Source organism: Mixophyes fleayi, chromosome 6 (genome assembly GCF_038048845.1).
Source record: "Mixophyes fleayi isolate aMixFle1 chromosome 6, aMixFle1.hap1, whole genome shotgun sequence".
Lineage (NCBI taxonomy): Eukaryota > Metazoa > Chordata > Amphibia > Anura > Limnodynastidae > Mixophyes > Mixophyes fleayi.
The window spans coordinates 68,546,918-68,566,444 of NC_134407.1; the positions used below are offsets into that span (position 1 = coordinate 68,546,918).

Below are 19,527 nucleotides of genomic sequence, written 5' to 3' on the forward strand. Positions count from 1 at the left end.
TTGTCATCACTGAACATTTTTTTCTCCACAATATATCTTTAGATGATGCATATTTACTACAGGGGCTAAATATTGAAGAGCTTTATCCGGAAACCTCTAGTTTCATTACATATGATGGGTCAATGACTATCCCACCCTGCTATGAGACAGCAAGTTGGATTATAATGAATAAACCTATCTACATTACTAGAATGCAGGTAAGTAGGTTGAGTAGGATGCAAACCATGTTAATTGCGTTCTTTAATACTGTATTTTATTTGAATTGCCATACTGTTGTCAAAAAAAAGTACAATATTGTTATAAAGGAGAAACTGTAAACTTGTACAAATAAATTAAAACATATTTGTATCCATTTGTAGTACACAACAGGTTTGCAAAGAGCAGATCATTGATCCCTTAAATGGCTTGGCAAAATAAGTCAATAGCCTCTTCACCGGTAGCCACAAGAAAAGATAACTTCCTTCTACTCTATGTTTTAATTCATTGTCATGTAGATAAGAATGTTCCATGAACTTATTCAACAGTATACATGTTTTTAAATCTAAATAATTATTATTCCTGCAAGAATACAAACTTACTAGTATTTCCTGCATGATTCTATAACACCCAAGTCAGTTATATTGTCTGTTGAAACATGCTTTGCGGGCAAAAAGTATAAACAAAAAGTTAAGTCAACAAAAATGTGAAAAAACACAGACGCAGACACTTTTTTCATATATATTTAACTTGCAGGGTCATGTAATGTGTAGCAGTTTTTATATATTAGCAAATTATTTGGTAAATATACCAAAAATGCTATTTAGAAAATAAGATTTGTTGATTTGTTGTGTTGTAGTTATGTTGTCTTGTGGCAAGGTTTCCTTCCAGCAGTCAAACAATTGTTTACAACCAAAAAATGATGTTTTCAATATTTGTCGCACTTTTGCTTTGTCGCATTTTCACTATATGGTCTAATAGGTTACTAGGTTACTTTTCGATACTAAATAACTATGTAAGATTTGGCAACTTTACCTTGGGAGCTATGGATGGTATTCATCAACAAACAAACACACTTCTTTATATATATATATATATATATATATATATATATATATATAGATATTTATGGCCCAGAAGATACGTCAGCACCTCAACAAAGTACATAAGTTTGGTTTCCCTAAAAATGATAGAAGATGATGAAAATGAAATATAGGGTATATTTTTCTGTTTGAATTATTTGTAAAAGCAGCTGAGGGAAAAATCAAGAAAATGTCCATTTTTTTCTTTATAATTGTTCCCCTGTATAATGTGCAGTAATTAAAAGATACTTAATTTATATGTATTATTGTACCAAGAATGTCTTTATGTCCAGAAAAAAATAATAGTAAAATTTAAGTAATACAAGAAAGTAAAACTTAATTAATTTCTGGAGATAAAAGGAGTAATCCCTTAATCAGGCGATTCATTTCCATCTCTGCAGGGTTATGTTTTGTATTATGTATGGTTTTTAGATAAATAAAAGCCATGGCTATATTGTGGCAAATCAATAGGACTCAACCACTTCAACCATGCACAGGATAAGTAGGCTGTCACTGTTGGTGATACTACAGGGAGTGCAGTATGTACGGTCACTACAAAGCCCATATGTGAGGAATGCCTGTCAATACCTGTTCATCCACTCCAAGGCCCGTGCTCTGATCTCATAAGTGACTGTGCATGCTCAGAAGTAGTGGTCCCCACTCTGCTCTTTTGAGAGCAGAATGGAGAGCCCCCAAAACCAGAATGGTATCGCTGAACCCCTACCCAAATTTTGCTATGGGGGCTGGTGATGGGCAATTCCTCCCTGACCCAGTAACTACTCAACATGCTCCTAGACACAGGGTGAGTGGGGCAACTTTGTACAAACATGTTAGAGGCACAAAACCATGAGATGACAGATATTGGAGAAGGTCCAGAAAAGAAGAGTGTGGAGGTAGGTAATAAGGGGGGGGGGGTCTAAGTAAGAGGAACAGACCAGAACTAATGGGGATAGGCAAAGGTGGCACGGAGGATGTGAGTGGGACCCCAGTTCAGATTTTACATTGTGGCTTCACTCAGACTAGAACTCACAATATTGGCTGCCTATTTGTAGAGCTAATTAGTGCACTTGTTGCTTATCATTTAGTCCTTGTGACCGGATAAGCTCATGTGTGTTTTACCACAGTCATTTGCTTTTTAAATTCAATCCTCTATTCTCCTTAAAATTGAGGTAAAAAATGTATTACTTGTGTTTAAATGTATAGTTTACAACTGTGTAAAAAAATAATCAATGAAAACATTTCCTTCAGTATGTACAAGGAGTGGGAAAAACACACTTCTTCCACTGATGTCTATGCCAGACACCAACTGCCCATATCCCTACAGTCTGGCTCAGCAATCTCTGGGGTTACCAGGGTTAACAGTATAGATCTGGCTTGTCCTGTTGGGACAGTGCTTATGCTTTTCTGTGGGCATTGCTAATGGACAATATAGAAGTAAAATCTGAAGCATTAGGCTTCACCTCAGCAATCTGTCATTTTCCCTAAGGGATTGTGATCAGTCAGTACAGACGTATCGGCTATACAAATAGAGCTGATGTTTCTTCACAGCCCACACAGTTGCAAACACTCCTTTTCAATTGTTCATATTCCACCTCATGGTTCAACAGTTTCCATCTTAAATAAGCAACAGGTTTTTTTCCCACAGGTTATATGCCATTCCTTTCCCCTCGTGGCTAAGTACTGCTCCAAGTCTGTACTGGGGTGCTTCTACCTTGTGCCTGACTGATTCCTATTATTTGACCTAGCGCACATCCAGACAACCACTGATCTACTGACCCTACTATGGAACAGATTGTTTGTGAATGCTTTTGATCTCAGTATCTGCAAATTGATTGGGCTCAAGTTCTAGAATTTTTTTCTCTGCTTTGTAACCAACTGCCTTGTTACCATTCCTGCTTACCAGTCCAGTTACAGATCTCACAGTTTGGCTACTCCCCAACCCATGTACTTAATATCAATCTGCTCTGTGCTGATTACTGCTCAGCTTTCCTGCTATTTAATCAAGCTCTCTAGTCTTACTGGCTGCCAGCACTCACTCTGTTGTGAACCTACAATTCGTCACTCTGCTGACACTAATTTATGAGTTACTGCTTTCTGGGTCATTGGTTCATCCTGGATTATATATTTCAGCATACTACTGTTTACATACAGCTGGAAAAGTATAACCTGCATTAGTGCTGCCTGCAGCTGCACTCTCACAGCTGTTGTCACTATTTTCTAATTAACTGTTGCAGTGAATGACTGTTCTTTCAACTCCATTTTAACTGCATCTGCCTTGCAGGATTGTATTCTAATTAAGAAGCATTACAACTGGCTACAGGTGCCTCCACATGTTTAGTTATTTCCCACACATGTGACTCTCTCCACTGAGTTACTTGCTTCCTCGTCACACTTCATTGGGATGCCTGGAGTGGGTACATGTGCTGGTTCATCACCTCCATTGGTTAAGCAAGTGCTTTTGGTTCCCAGACTCATTTTGGTAGAACAAGTCTGGTTGACTTTGGCCACGGGACACTGTATCCTCAGGTGTCCAAGACTGATGTCCCCACCCTTAGCACTTTCTCTCCAGAAAGCACTATGGTGGTCTCTGAAATATTCCATGGACAGGACGTAGAGGTGGGTGGACAGCCACATACTGGTCTGCTACTGGACAGCTTCTCCCAATATGGAAACTCCAACACACCTTCCATCATCTCCGGTGTGTACTTGTGGTGGAATTGTTCTCTGGCAGCAGCTCCATCCACCCAGCTCACCCTGAGTTGACGCACCTGGTCCACAAACTCCTTATGGATGTTATAGATGCTATTGGCTGAGTACTGAAACATTTTCTGTAAGTCTTTGGGGTGATGGTATAATGTTTTTTGAAGACCCCTTTAACTGTATGGTCATAGTCCATACAGTTCTCTGGGCCTATTACAAAATAAGCCTCCACTGCATGTCCTTACATTGAGGAGCCCAAATATTTAATCATTTTCCTTTTGGCAGGTCATGGAGTCTGCAGGTCATCTGTCTTCAGCACTGTACTTGAAATTGGAAATGTGAAAGTATCCCAGCTTAGATATCATAGATGATGCCTTTTTGCTGCGAACAGCAGTTAGTGGCACATTTCCACATGCCTGGAAATAAAGAATCCCATCCATTATAGATACATTAGCTCCTAAGAACTCCTTCCTTCCTGGCACAGCTAATATGGGATGCTGGGCTCCATGCATGGCAGCCAGGGAACAGATTAGTGTGTGCTTTAATTGGCTCCTTAGGGAAGTTGGAGGTCATTGTCTAAAGGTGATTCTGGTACCAGCAGTGGAGTTGGCTATATGCTGCAAAGGGTGTTGAGCTATAGGAAATCCTAGCATCCCCGAATGTTGCTTCGGGGTCTCCTTGGGCACAGTCACTGCCTGCTCCTTCCACAAGTGACCTCTCTACTACTCGGTCAGTTGATGGCCATCCAGCTCATTAAGGCCCACCTCATTTCACAACTCATTGCTATAAAGGAAATCTCAATGTCTTTTTCCTGACATTGGACCTTGAAATCTGTCTTGGACATCCTGCCACAGTTAGATAGTGTGCTCACCCTGTACTGTACTTATTGCTGTCTTGGGTAACTTAGCATTTCTTAAGCTGTATTCTTTGGACAGCTGTCTAGCTTTATCCTCCTATTGGTCATCAGTTAAAAACTGTTATGTTAGTTTTCACAGACTACTCCTACCAGTGCCGCTTGATAAAACAGCTCCTCACCAATTGAAATAAAATGTACATCAACGTGGTATCAGTGGTAGGATGGTAGTCACTATCACCACCAGGTCCCCTATGATAGCACCTGCAGTAATGTGTAGCAGCTGAAGCAACTCTTTGCTGGTTATTCTGAATGAATACTTCCTGAAAACTTACTATGGATTAGGGCTGTTGGGTAACTGTCAGAGCTGATGTTGGGTGCTGGGCTCAATGCAGGACACCCAGGGTACTGAGTAGTGTGCACTTTTATTGGTTGGCAACAGCCATGGCAGGGAGATGCATCTCACAAGAACTAGCAGGATCTTAGCCGTAATTATGTTTTTGGCTCATAAAAGAGATGTTCTTTTAAGTTCAAATCCACACACCACTTGAAGGTAGTAATGTTAATCTATTACATGGTTCTAGCACTTTCACACAGGTGCCACTCTCAGAGCTGGGTGGGGAGTAATCCAGAGCTAAAAAAGGGAGAAAATCCAGGTCCTCTTTTCTGTGCACAAGGTCAATCTTGAAGTTAAAATGTGGGCTAGTTGCAGTGCACTTTTTTGTTCCCCTGTCCACATGCAGACAGCAACCATGGGGCTCAGCTTACTGGTATATGTTGGCGGTTTTTATATATAAATATCCCACTCAGACTTATTACCAGGGTCTAATGCCACCTTTAAACTCAATTTAACTCCAGGTGGTTTTGACCCAGATACATGAGGTATAGCATAGCAGCATTAGTAGCCAGAGCTCCCTACAATTTGCCGCTTCGGACTCCCAGTAGACAATGTTCCTTCTAGGTTTATCAGAACCCTCTCTAGCTACAACCTTATACTGGAAGGCCCTTCTGGATATAACATTCCTTCAGGGCCTATTACAACCCTGCTGGAGCAGCTTGTAGGGCTCTAACAGTGCCGTATTCCTCAGACGCAGCAGTCTGGCACCACCACTCCCCCAATATCTCCCATGGACCACTGACTGGATGTGTTTCTTTCTTAAACATACTCTTTAACTTTCATTTTAAATATAATGTTTTACGATTAAGTTTTACAAGAGTGGTAGTTTCAGTGAAAACATTTCCCGCAGCATACGCAGGGAGGGAGACCTAACCACTGTTACAGGCATAGAAATAAAGTAGTGCAAAAAGTTTTTAAACATTTAAAACTTCTTTAATAAGTTCTTTGCAAGCTGTAAGATTTCCTAAAATGTAAATACATACATCTATGAATGCTTTGGAGGCTTTGAATTGGGTAGGTCTCTGCTTGATATGCCTGTAAAATATAAATAAATCTTAGGACTGAATCAACAAAACAATGCTGCATTCAATATCTAGATTGCCTGGGAAGAAGGCTGTTGCCTAGGGCTCTTGTCTATCAGTCACTGAGCAGAGGTTTTACATTGTACCATGAATACCCGGTGATCTATTATTTACAGCTTTGTACTTCAGCAATATTTTTAATCAAACCTTTCACAGTGCAGTGCACATTTTTAAGTGCATCATATCTCTGAAAATATTTTATTGATCCCTCTTCCCCCCAATTTAGCATATTTCCTTTTGCATACCTGAATAAATGCTAGGCTACTTTCCAAAGATATTACAGGTACAACCAAGCTGAGGTATAATATATATATATGTCTGTGTTTAACCCATAGTTGCCTACTCTCCCGGAATGTTCGGGAGACTCACGAATTTCCCGGGAGTCCTCCCGGGAGAGCGAGGCAACCTCCCGGTTCCTAATCGCCACAATAGTAAGTGGCTGGGGACGGGATTTAAGACGTGAATCGCGCGTCATCGTGGCCCCGTCCACTGCTGTAATTGGCCGGAAACCGTGATTGCTCTTTTGGGGGTGGGGTCAAATGATGTGACCCGTCGGGCCCCGCCGACAACACACCCACCTTCCCCTGATCCTTTCCAATGCTGGCAAGTATGGTTTAACCCACCTTTGTAAAACCTTGAAAGTTAAAATTTGGCACATTGGTAGCATTTAGATCATAACTGACAAGAAAAAAAAATATATAAAACCCTTTGATTGGAACCTAAGTTTAAGTATATGGAGCATTCAGTGTTTACTTGCAAGGAAGTACATGGATTCCTTACGTCCAGCAGTGAAATGCAGGCAGATAGAGGTGTAACAGTTGACTATGGGGATCATGTGACTGGTGTACATCATACAGTTTTTGTTATATCACTCAGCTTTGGTATTTAAGTCACTGCTTGGTATAGGACAATCAGTTATACACACACATTGTTTGTTGCTGCAACTGTGCCTGCTTATGTGACATCGCACAGTATAACGTAAATGTTTTATGAAAATAATGTTAAAATTAGCATAGAGTGCACATTTGCCATATGTAGGAAAATATGGTTTAACACTTTAGAAAATTTCCAAATTTTTATGTTTAAACCGTTTCATTAAATATTGTGACATGTTTAACACCAAAGAACAGCACTGCTCTGCAATCAATGAGTACCTGCTAAGCCATTTCTCTAGCAATTAGAAAAACTTGGACAACAACCCTGTGGAATTCCTCTACTCTCTCCTTTCTCTTGGAAAAATTGACAAACTGAGTCTCTGTTGGGTTACTGCTGAACCTCAGTGCGCAAAAACTATGCAATGGAACCCCACTGCAAGTGTGCAGCTTAAAACCCCAGTTCATAGAGGTCACCATAACTGGTTGTACCAAGAGGCAATCGTACCATACACATCACTCATGCCAGCAGCTAGAGAGAGGGGAGAGGATGGAGAAGTTTATGGGAAGGGCCTGTGCAGTTATCCACTACTGCCAAGATAATACAAAATGTAAAGTAGGTATTAGGCCCCTGGCTCCACTAAGTACACCTTAACTGTACAATGGCCTGTTAATCAGACATAAGTAATATTTCATGTATTTATTAATGCTGGGGGAATATATGCATTCACTATATAGAATATCACAATATGTTTCACAGTTTATAATGTACAATTTACAAACAAATGTATAACATGATCACACTAGGTAAGAAATTGTGTTAATAAAATAATCAATTGCATCACTTTAAAGTCTTTTTTTTGCACTTGTCAGTAAAAATAAACACAGTGTAACAATCTTTGTTTCGCTGAGCTTAGTAATTTATACAGAGGTGTTGTCACACTTCTGTGGAAAAGACAGCTATGGAGCCCAGAGTATGGTTCAAACATAACAATCTATTAAGCAAATATAGTCCAGAATACTGCAGGAAAAGGGACAAAGCAGATATTGCAGAGACTGAACAATGGCTCTCTGAGTGAGGTTGAAAGCAGGTAAAATAACAGACAATACAGCTGGTACAGGTGAACTTGCTGAGTTAGCAACTTGCAGTAGTCCAAGGAAACAAGAGTAGTAGCAACATAACAATAACATCAATGACCAGCAAGGGTGAACTGTGGAGAGGAGGCCTAAATAGGCAGAGAACAGGTGCAGCAATTAAAAAGAGCAGCGGGTTAACCCCTGCTAGTGGGGGAAGAGGCAAGGGTACAGTAGCAGAACCTGTGGTAAATCAGAGGTACTACAGGCAAATACAATTAATGTCAAGTTCAATATAGTCAAGGAGACAGGAGCTGCCGAAACAAAGCAGCATCCTAAGATGATGCAGTACAGGCAGAGGCACCTTCTGAGAGGTGTGTTTCTCTGTACAATAAGTGTGTTAGGTGATGATTACTCTGTTCTCCTTTTTTAAGGTTTATACGTACTTGCTACTTTTAATCTCTTATGGTCCCATAGTGCGGTAGTGGGTTAAATGTACTAACGGTTCCATGTTTTCATAGCCCAACAGTAGTAAAACTGTATTCACGATTCCAGTATAAATATTTCAGTCTTCTCAGTAAGTGTGTTCTTCTCAACATGCACACCGTCAGGTAAGTAAATGTTTGCTTGTATAAGCAAGTTTAGGATAGGATAACCTCCCAGGTTTTTGCCAGCTTCTGGATGCCGCCACGACAAATTAGAAGCCAATATTATTTACCCAGTACTAATAAATACATGAAATATTACTTATGTCTGATTAACATGACATTGTACAATTAAGGTATACTTGGTGGTGCCAGAGGTCCAATACCCACTTTACATTTTGTATACATGCCAAGCATTTATGCCAGGTGTACATCAGAAGTAACAAGTGAGTATATTTACACCCCACGATAAAGTAGAGAAAGTCTGCAGATGTGGCTTGAGAGTGTTAGTAGTCAATGGTAGAGTGGTCAACAGCCAATCAGAAGTGGCTAACTAGTGCTGCTAATTATATATAAATGCTGCAACAGCCCTCCAGAACCTACAAGAGATATGCCTCCTGACAGGTGTAATTGTGTTTATGCCCAGGTCTAGTGAGTCACAATTTACGTGAAAACCCACCCTTACTGTACTTGGCCTACTCTTGCCCTACACTTACTAGAGCTGTAAGGCTTTCCTCCTAGATATAAATTGCAATGGCAAACATTCACTTATCTTATTTCTTTGTGTTAGGTTGTAGAATGTTAGAATGCTGACAATACAAAGACACACAAAGTTCCAATACAATTACCTTATACATCCAGTTTTAAAAGAGCATGATGGCATGATATATGTAAGCTCAATATCACATTTATTGTGTTACATATAAGTTTAATATCACTTTGATCATAAATTACTGTCACACATATCATTTCAATTTTCATTTTGACGGTGGAAGTTTTTGATTACAATAGGGGAGTAGAGTTTAGTGCAGTAGTCCGTTGTCTGGAGCTGTTAGGTCCCCATTCTCTTCCCATTCTAACTCAGTGGTGCAATTATGACATAGATAAGTGGTAAAGTGAAGTTGGGGCAAGTGTTCTTTCTGTTAATTGTAAAATACCTGTTGCTCAAAACATGCTGAGCATACTAATTCACTAAAGATGAGGGGCTTGATGTCTGTTCTAAAATATAAATTCAATGTTTCTATGTTTCATCTTAAAAATGATGAAAATTTCAATGGGAAAAGCAGAGATGGAGCCAATACAATAAGCATTGGTCCTATGGTAGTTAAAGTCCGCCACTAGGTGCAATTGGATAACAGAGACTCAACTGCCAGTAGTAAACAAAGACAAATGTTCAATTTTTTTTCAATTCAGGGAAGGATTTACACTGTTGCATCAGATAAAATTTATTCCCAAACATTCTGCATATCCAGTACTTAACGTTAAAAATCATATGCTTGATGTTTTATACCTTTTTGGGTTGGATCAATCAATACCTGATCTCAGTTTCTGGTTACCTAGAATCTTTGTTTAATGTTCCTTCTGAAAGCTTTATCATCTAATAAAAGATGACAATGGAGGATCCCAGCCCTCCCCAAAAGTGGAACAATACAAGTTGCAACATGTAGCCATATTTAATGTGCCAAATCAATTTAGTTTACCAGCTTCAAATGGTTATAGAAGGGGAATGCTAACAGGATGACCAATCGCAGACCTTTAAAGATCACTTAGTACTAAAATGATAGCTAGGATAACTAGTAGACAGAAAATTCAAATTGCCACAAACCATTGTGAGAGTGAGTAAAATAGCTAAATTAATTAAATATGTACAGTTCTGGATTGGCCCACCAGTAAATCTAGTTCCATGGGCTCGCTTTAGAAAATAATATATTTTAGTTAGTACATACACGCAGAGGCCACTTTATTACGCATCTCTGTGCAACTGCTTATTCAAATATCTAATCAGCAAATCGTGTGGTAACTACTCAATGCATAAAAGCATGCCAGAGCCGTAACTTATAATTCTAGCGCCTGGGGCGAAAAAGACAAATGCCGCCCCCCTAGCTCTCAATTTTAACCAAATTAACCTAAAACATTCCTAAATTGCGCCCCCCTTCAGCCTTGCGCCCTGGGCGGTCGCCCCTGTTGCACAGCCCTAGTTATGGCCAGGGCCGGATTAAGGGAATGGAGGCCCCTGGGCTAAGGGCGCCTCCATTCCCCCGTGAGGCCCCCAATGTGAGCCACCCACCGCCCCCCCCATACCCCGGGAGGGCCCCCCAAGCGCTTACCTGTCACTGTAGTCCTCCGTCCCCGGCGCGCTGTAAGCTCCTTACTGAGGAGATCTCGCGAGAGTTCACTCGCGAGATCTCCTCAGTAAGCAGATTACTGAGCGCCGGGGACGGAGGACTACAGTGACAGTGCTCAGCAGCATTGATTGGGCTGGGGGCGCCCCCACCCCCGGACCGATCAATAATGCTGCTGAGGACTTTGAAGGGCCTCCTGGATGCCCGAGGCTCCTGGGCTATAGCCCTGTTAGACCTCGGGTTAATCCGGCCCTGGTTACGGCCCTGAGCATGCAGACATGGTGAAAGAGTTTAGGTGTTGTTTAGATGAAACACCACAATAGGAAAGAAAAGTGATCTAAGTGATTTTGATTGTGGAATATGTGCATCCCTTTATGGGCATAGTCTATCCATCTTCTAATGGCTACTTCCATCAGGATACCACACCATGTCACAAAGCACATGTCATCATGTCAACAACATGTGTTACCATTACCTGCTTTCACACTCCTGTGCTACTGATTTCCTCTGCCTCTGTATAGAACTCAGCAACCTGGTTCGGGTGGTCACATGATCGTGGCTTGGAGGCAGCATAGTCTATCTGCAGAGTATATAAAGCTCACTCTGAGACTGTAGCAGTGTCAGAGCAACAAGTGTCTCAGCTTGTCTGACTCCTGGGCCTTTTCCGGTTCCTTTGCTCTCGCTCCACAAATAACTATCCTGTTTGTTACCCACTTGTGTATCAGACCCTGGCTCCGTCCTAACACTCCATCTGCCTCCTGATTCTGCTACCGCATTGCCCTCCTTTGTACCAGACCCTAGCTTGTTCTGACAGTCCACTTGCCACCAGTACCTATTATTAACCATTCGTATACTAATTCAGACTCAGTTGCTCTGATTGCTGTCAGTTGCTTCTTCCCTCTCCTACTATGTCCAGTATAGTGTGTTGCACTTAGTGACAGGTCAGGGGACCATGACCTGTGGGTTCTCGGCAACTATGACCATCCCGCCTTGTGGCAGTTCTTGATGAAAACCCAGAGAATCAGTTAGACTCCGCACTGTGGTCGGCCAGCACCAATCTAGGGTAACACAAGGAATCCTAAATCTGAATTCTTTACAACATGGACCAGAATATTTACATAATTATTTCCAACACCTTATTGAAAGCCATGCCCTAAGAATTCAGGCTGTTCTGTTGGCAAATGAGGATCCTACCCAGTACTAGAAAGGTGTAACTAATAAAGTGGTGACTGTATATATATATGTTATAACATTCTATATAGACTCACTTATACTTAGTATTCATTTATAACTGTAATGTCCAGTAATTTAAATATTCATATTCAGATATGAACTGCTTGATGAAAGGTTGGATATAAAATTACTCAAATTGTTCATAATTTCCAGACCCTGTGTCACTTATAAATACAATTAAAAAAGCTACCGATGTAATTTCAACTTAGAACAAAGCACAAAAACATTTCAGTTATAGATTTATCGAACTCCAACTAAATGGCTAGCAAAGTTTCCCAGGTAAAGGCTTCATTGTAAAATTTTGATAAAGATTTGTGTGAACGTCGTTTAAAACCTGCTTAAGCAGATATTATCAATTTCTTTTATGATGTTCTGGATCTCGGAAGATTGAAACTCCAGCAAGTTCATTTTTTACAGCTGACACTGACATCTTCAATTGGATTAAGTGCAAAGTGTAACAAATTAAAAATCATCTCTGAACAGTTTAAACTTGAAACTTCAGTACTCTTGTAATTGTAGCCCCACTTGTGCCAGGCATTCAGAGAACAAGTCTTGGGTTTGACAGCAGATATGAGAAACTCTTCAAGTACTGCACCCATGTGGGAGTATTATGATTATATGGCTGCTAATGTATTTTAGTAAAGCAACACATCAACCCATAATGTGTTTTAATTTGAAGACATTTTCACTAATATATGTTGAAGGATACATTATTGTTGATTTGGTCATCCAGCACTAATATTTTTTCAATTACATGATGTTTCTTGAGTTTACTGAAAATATAAATTTTAAAGGTGCATTTAAGCAACTTTTTGTTACCAACATCACCTCCTCCTGCATGTGCCCTTAGTTTTGAAGTGGATTTTAATAGAACAACCTGTTGCTAATCATATCATTGGAATGTTCCCAGAAGCAGAGAGTGTTCAGGACATGAGTGTGCTGGGATGCAGTGAGCTGTCCACTCATTTGATTTTGTAAAAAATTTGAGGAAATGGCATCTTCCGAGGCTGAAAAGTCCCCTTGTGCATGGGTAAATACTTCCACGCAGACAGATATTTGACTTAATCAATGGTAGCTTTTATTGATGGAACAACAAAAGGCAAAAAAAACAACAACCAGTAAGTACAGGAGTAATAATTACAGGTATAAAGAAATGGGCATGAGGGTATTACATACAAGACGATACCAGTCCTAATATGGTCCCCCTAGGAGAACTGACTATAGGCTTGCTCTTTGTTACCAGCTTCTTCTAAGCTCCTTAGCACAAGTACCGGAATTGCTGAGCTTCACTGACTGCCAGCATGGCAGTGGTCCTGCTTCAATGTCACCTAGCTTTTGACAAGCACACAGATACATTAGACTTGGGGTAACTTATCCAAAGGAAGAGGAACAAGAATCCTCACAGTCCTTCCACCAATCTCCATCCTCAATCAGCTGGCAGGACGATTACTTCCTATACCAGCCTGATCTTTAATCTGGAACAATGAACTGCTCCTTCTTATTCTCCCAGAATAGCATCCAGCTGTAGAATTGTGGTTGGCTTTTCACTGTGATTTAGAATCTTAAGGCATAGGAATACAATACACATTTCCTAATTAAGGTGAAAAAATCAGGCAAACAGAGCCACTATGTCTCCTAACCCTTATCTAGCTTGCCTACAGATGTAGCTAACAGAGCAATCTTACTGTATCTCACTATTGCCTGTAATGTGTGGTTAAATAGCAATGTTGTAGGAGGGCAGAATAATTACAGTCTATATAAATGGTTACAGCATAACATAATGTTGGCTACTCACTCCATTGTGTTTTAAGCATAATATTTGCTTGGCTAGATTTGGAACAGAGGGGGAGGAGGGTTGGCAGGACACCACACCTAACTATATCTCCTGTGGTTTAGGTAAACAAATATGACTTTTGTTAAACAATAGTCTGGTCTACATGACCTGCTAATCTAGATATTGATGTATGGTTTCTACAGATCTAGAATACACAAAGATTTAAGCTAGGTACACACTACAGTCCTCATGTTTTGGATCTTCTCCTTGAATCAATCTACAGTAGCCTCTGAATAATGAATAGGCTCACTCTCACCAAGTCCTCATAAGCCAAGATCCTCTTCTGCCTGTTGGAATACTCTTTTGACTTGGATTGCCACAAGCAGGGATGGGATCTGTAGGCCTCAATGAAGTCCGTCATCACCACAACTCATGTCAGATGCCATCCAAAAATTTCTATAAAAAACTATACATGTATTATATTGCCATACACACAAAAAACGACCAAAATAAAGTACTTATGTTACTATAATACCGATGACATTTGGTATAGAAAACTTTTCTAAAAAGTGTCAGTGCAGAGCTGCAAATGCCACTGCAGACAAACGCTAAAGACGAATGAATGATCGTTTAGAATGCTTCACTCTGCAAACAGAGCTTCTGTGATTGGTCCATACCAACTGTTACTGCCCACATATGCACTAGAAGCTTCTCCATAAACAGAAAGGAGCCAGGCTGTCGCCAGCAATACATTACAGCATGGCAGATAAGCAAAGATAAAAGTGAGGGAGGAGTGGAGGGGGCAGGAGAAGAAGAGCTGCCAATGGCAATAAGTGGTACAAAAATAAAAGCATATATACGTAATATATATATATATATATATATATATATATATATATATATATATATATATCTACTATATAAAAGCCTAGTGGAGTGTGTATGTGTGGGGGAAAAAAAAAACAAGCTGAAGCGCCACCTGCTGGGCGAAGTTATACACTGACCTACTAAATTCTTAGTGTGTGTGTAGGAAAAAAAACTCAGAAAGAGCTGAAATTTGGTATACTAATATGTTTTAAATTTGTTCATTTAATTTGTTAATTGTTAAAAGTGTTTATAAAGATTTTAAAAAATATATATATATATTTCTTGAAGGAGAAGTGACAGTTGGGAGTGGTTGGTTGTTGCCGGGGGTGACAGTGGGGAGTGGTTGGTGGTTGTCGGGGGTGACAGAGCGAGAGGAGTGTGATACTCAGAACCGTTGAGAGAGATCCCTGTGTCTGGATAGACATCTGGATAGATGTGGCGACAAAGATGAAGGATGAGGTGATGGAGAAAAATGATGAGGTGGTGACATGTGGACAAAACCACGTTAAAAAAGGGCGCTTACGTCGGGAAGTAACGTTCTTCCCCTGAGGAAGTCTGGGCTATGGCCCAAATGCATGACAAGAACCTTTTTAACACCTTAAGTAGCTTGATTTGACTAGAATGTATGAGTATCATGCACGGGTTAACTTGTGTATATATATATATATATATATATATATATATATATATATATATATATATATATATATATATATAAAAACACATACATAGAGGTATAAGAAAAACCAATAAATTAAACTTTGTAGATATTGTATACATATATGTACTTGCGCTTACATTTCACAATGAATAAATACACTTTTGTCCACTCCACATATGCTGTGGTACAGAGTAGGGTGTACTCAGGTGCACTGAACCTACAGGTACAAGAATAAAACTAGGTAGAATATATATATATATATATATAAATTTGTGTGTGTGTGCTAACAATTCATGTTGTATACACTTGCACACAGAAGCACATAGGTGACATATAAAACATGTAAAGGCGTTTATTATTAGTTCGCTATGGGAAGAGCACTATTTCCATATGCTTTAAGTTCAGACAAAAGAGCATATGAGAGACGTAAGAGATAACATTATACATTTGAATATGCATGCACAGAGAAGCGTCACTGTTAGAGGAACCATCAGCAGAATTGTCAGACAGGTGGTCGTGAGTACATACAAACTGCAGAATTGTCACGACAATTTATAGGGATTTTTAGTCCGGTTATAAAATCAAACAATACAATGTGCTTTGGTACAGTAAAACATGATCGTTGGAGCGTGCACACTAATGCGATATTGGACATTTATCATGTGATTGGCTAGATAATCGGGTGAAAACCTGTAGTGTGTACCTAGCTTTACTCCTTTGTCATAAATAAATAGGAAGCTCTAGGGCTAACATGAATACCTCACCTACAGTGTAACACAAAACACAATCTTACCAATATTAAGGCTGGTATTCAAACCACAGTATGGGGGTGAGCAGAGACATGCTATGAGAATGAAAAGCACACATACTGAAGGCAGATAGTCAAAAGTGTGCTAAGGCAAGTACTCTATAGGGACATGAGGATACAATGTACATATTCAATGGGTTTCATCACACAGAGGCTGTGTCATGATGTGAGGAGGGAATGGAGGCAAGTGTGAAGACATAAACTTGTGAAAAGAGCATGGTCTCCCGGTAGACTTTTTGAAGTGTTACGAGGCTTCTGTAAGACTGATGTGTGTAGATTATAAGGGCATTTAGAGTTGGACATGTGCCTGATGTGGCGGCATACTCAAGACACCATTCATCATCATCAACTTGATAATGTTGTATGGAAGTTTACTGTAACAAAATGTTGAAATCATTTTTTTTTTAAATAAATACTTTATTTAAATAAACACTCCCCCTATCGCTATATAAGCAAATTTACTATTCAACTAAATCCATCAGGATCTTCTTTTTTTTCAGGCTTTAAATCCAATGGAAAGAAAAGTGCATTGACAACAGCGACTTGCTCCTTGTGGATAAGCTAAGCTACACTGATGCAAAATGTATCAATGACCTACATTGTATCAATGTAGGTCATTGAACAGGTTGAGGGAGAGCGCACACACTACCCCCTCTCCCGGATGGTATTGCCATAACCAGCCCAAGCTCTGAGAGTTGGTGCTTGGTTCACTTGGGGTATGGGGCATGCCGTTTCTATTTATTTATTTTAAAGTTTCTTTTTACACTGATCATCATCAGAACAGATCTTTGCTCAAGGGGTAGATCACCGGCAACAAATATAGTTGTGTCCACCTCTAACTATAGAGCAATTACATGAACATGCCTTTACTGATTCTGGCCTACTCTTACATGGCCCTTCTCACTTCCATTCCGCCTATTAGGACGCAGGGAAGCACAAGTTAGGGATACACAAAAAGGTTAATATAGATGCAAGGATACACATTTTTGGGTCACATGCACAGTACAAAAAAACGAGTCTTGCATCTAATTCTCAATGACCCCCAAGTTATGTGACCAGAAGATTTGGGCAGCAGCCAAGACAGCAGCTTTGCCAAGAATAACTTCTTACACTATTTCACTATGAATTATTTTAAAAGGAAATATGTTTTGCTTGCTTTTAAATTATATAATGGATTGAATTAGCCTTGCATTATTTTACTCAAAGGACCATTAAACACTAAATTTGAAAATTTAAAGTTCTAAAATATGAACCATGAAAGAAAAATGTTTCTCAGTGTAAACCTGAAATTTCACTGTAGCTCTGATAAATATAAGGTGTTGTCACCACCACGGAGAACTGAATTTTGTTCTGTGGAGGAAAACACAAGCAAGTAGCCCATGGTCTTTTACTAGTGTGTTACAATGGAAAAATCGGTGTAACTATAATCATGTGGACATGGTTTGTCTAATAAAGGTGTGAGTTTACATTGACAACAATTTGTCATACATTTCTTTGACTAAGAGCTATAATAAAATACAAAACCTACCAGCCTCATCTGACTACTTTTCAAAGCACAGATTGTTCTAGTGACCTCTGAAAAATGCGGAAAGCATTCTAGTGACCTATATTTAATACAGAGAGCGTCTTAATAAACTATATACAAAGTACATTACCGTGACCTCTGTACAAAAGAAAGAACATTCAAGTGATTTCTATGTAACGCAGAGAGCATCTTAATAAGTGATATACAATACAGAAAGCATACTAATATTATCATCCTCATGGTTTTTGTAAGGTGCCATAAACTGTGAAGCGCCAGACAGTTAGATTGACTTATCATACAAAACATAAAACATACAGAAAAAAAAGAAAAAAAATCATACAAGGTTGCAGACATAAGACATAGGGTTGAGTGAACCATACTGGTTAAAGTTTACAGTCTAGAGGGAGAGGTAAATGTATGGACAATAGACTCTTGTGGGTCTCAAAGTAGAGAAGGAACTGGTAGAACATCCAAGTAGAGATGGCAGAGAGCCACTTAATAAACAATATACAATAGAGAGAACATTCTACTGACAATTATGCAATACACAGAAGCTTCTAGTAACCTCTATACACTACAGAAAGCATCTCAATAAACATTATACAATACAGAGTGCATCTAAATGACCAATATTATAAACCAACAACATTCTATCAAGCTTTAAACAATACAGAGTATATTCTAGTGACCTCTATAAAATACAGATATTGCTATACAATAAAGAAATCATTCTCTTAAGATATATTTACGATACACAGAGCATCTTAAAAACAATATACAATGCAGAGAACATTTTAGTGATCTATATACAATGCAGAGTGCATATTTACAAACATTATATAATAGAGAGTCCAGCTTAATAAATAATATACAACAAAAAGGTAAATAAATGGATCTGCACCAGGAAAGGACTAACCTCCTTAGCGTATGTACCTGCTTAAAATTACCTACTATTTATAAAGAGGGGATGTTCTTATAAATAATATACAATACAGAGACAATTGTAATGATCTGTATACAATGCAGAGAACATCCTACCAACCAATACAATACAAAGAGCATTTTAATGACTAATATACAATACTGAGAGCATTCTAATGATTGCTATACAATACAAAGAGCATTTTAGTGACCGATATACAAGACAATACAACAGTATACATTAGAGAGAACATTCTAATGGCATCTATCATTTAAAACATTCTAGTGACAGCTATATAATACAGAGAGCATTATCATGACTACTAGTCAAAACACAATGTATACTAGTGACTACTATTCAATGCAAACCCTGTTTTGGAAGCCACTTTGAAATGCAAACACCCAATTAATTGGTAGGTTTATAATGTGGGTCCCCTAAATCTCTGGTGGCATTACAATGCAGAGCACTGCAAATCTCTGATGGCCTTATAATGCAGACAACCACAAATCTCTAGTGGCATTACTATACAGTCATGGCCAAAGGATTTGAGAATGACACAAATTGTATTTTTCCTCAAGTCTGTCTGACAATGAACTTTATCCCAAAAACAACATTTCCACTGCATTTTAGCCCTGCCACAAAAGAACCAGCTAACATCAGGTCAGTAAATCTCTCGTTAACACAGGTGAGAGTATTGACAAGGTCAAAGCTGGAGATCACTCTGTCATGCTGATTGAGAAACAATAACAGACTGGAAGCTTTAAAAGTAGGGTGGTGCTTGAAATCACTGTTCTTCCTCTGTTACCCATGGTTATCTCCAAGGAAAAATGTGCAGTCATCATTGCTTCGCACAAAAAGGGCTTCACAGGCAAGGATGTTGTTGCTAGTAAGATTGCCCCTAAATTAACCATTTATCAGATCATCAAGAGAGAGT

General features: G+C 39.2%; 1 protein-coding gene across 2 annotated transcripts in view; it reads left to right on the forward strand.

Moving 5' to 3' along the window:
* The window catches only part of CA10 (carbonic anhydrase 10), a 259,553-nt gene that overhangs the window by 217,229 nt on the left and 22,797 nt on the right, over positions 1-19,527 (forward strand). For both annotated transcript variants that reach the window (XM_075216760.1, XM_075216759.1), the window contains one exon: positions 43-197. In XM_075216760.1, the coding sequence (XP_075072861.1) occupies positions 43-197 (155 nt within the window). The remainder of the gene's footprint in view (positions 1-42; positions 198-19,527) is intronic.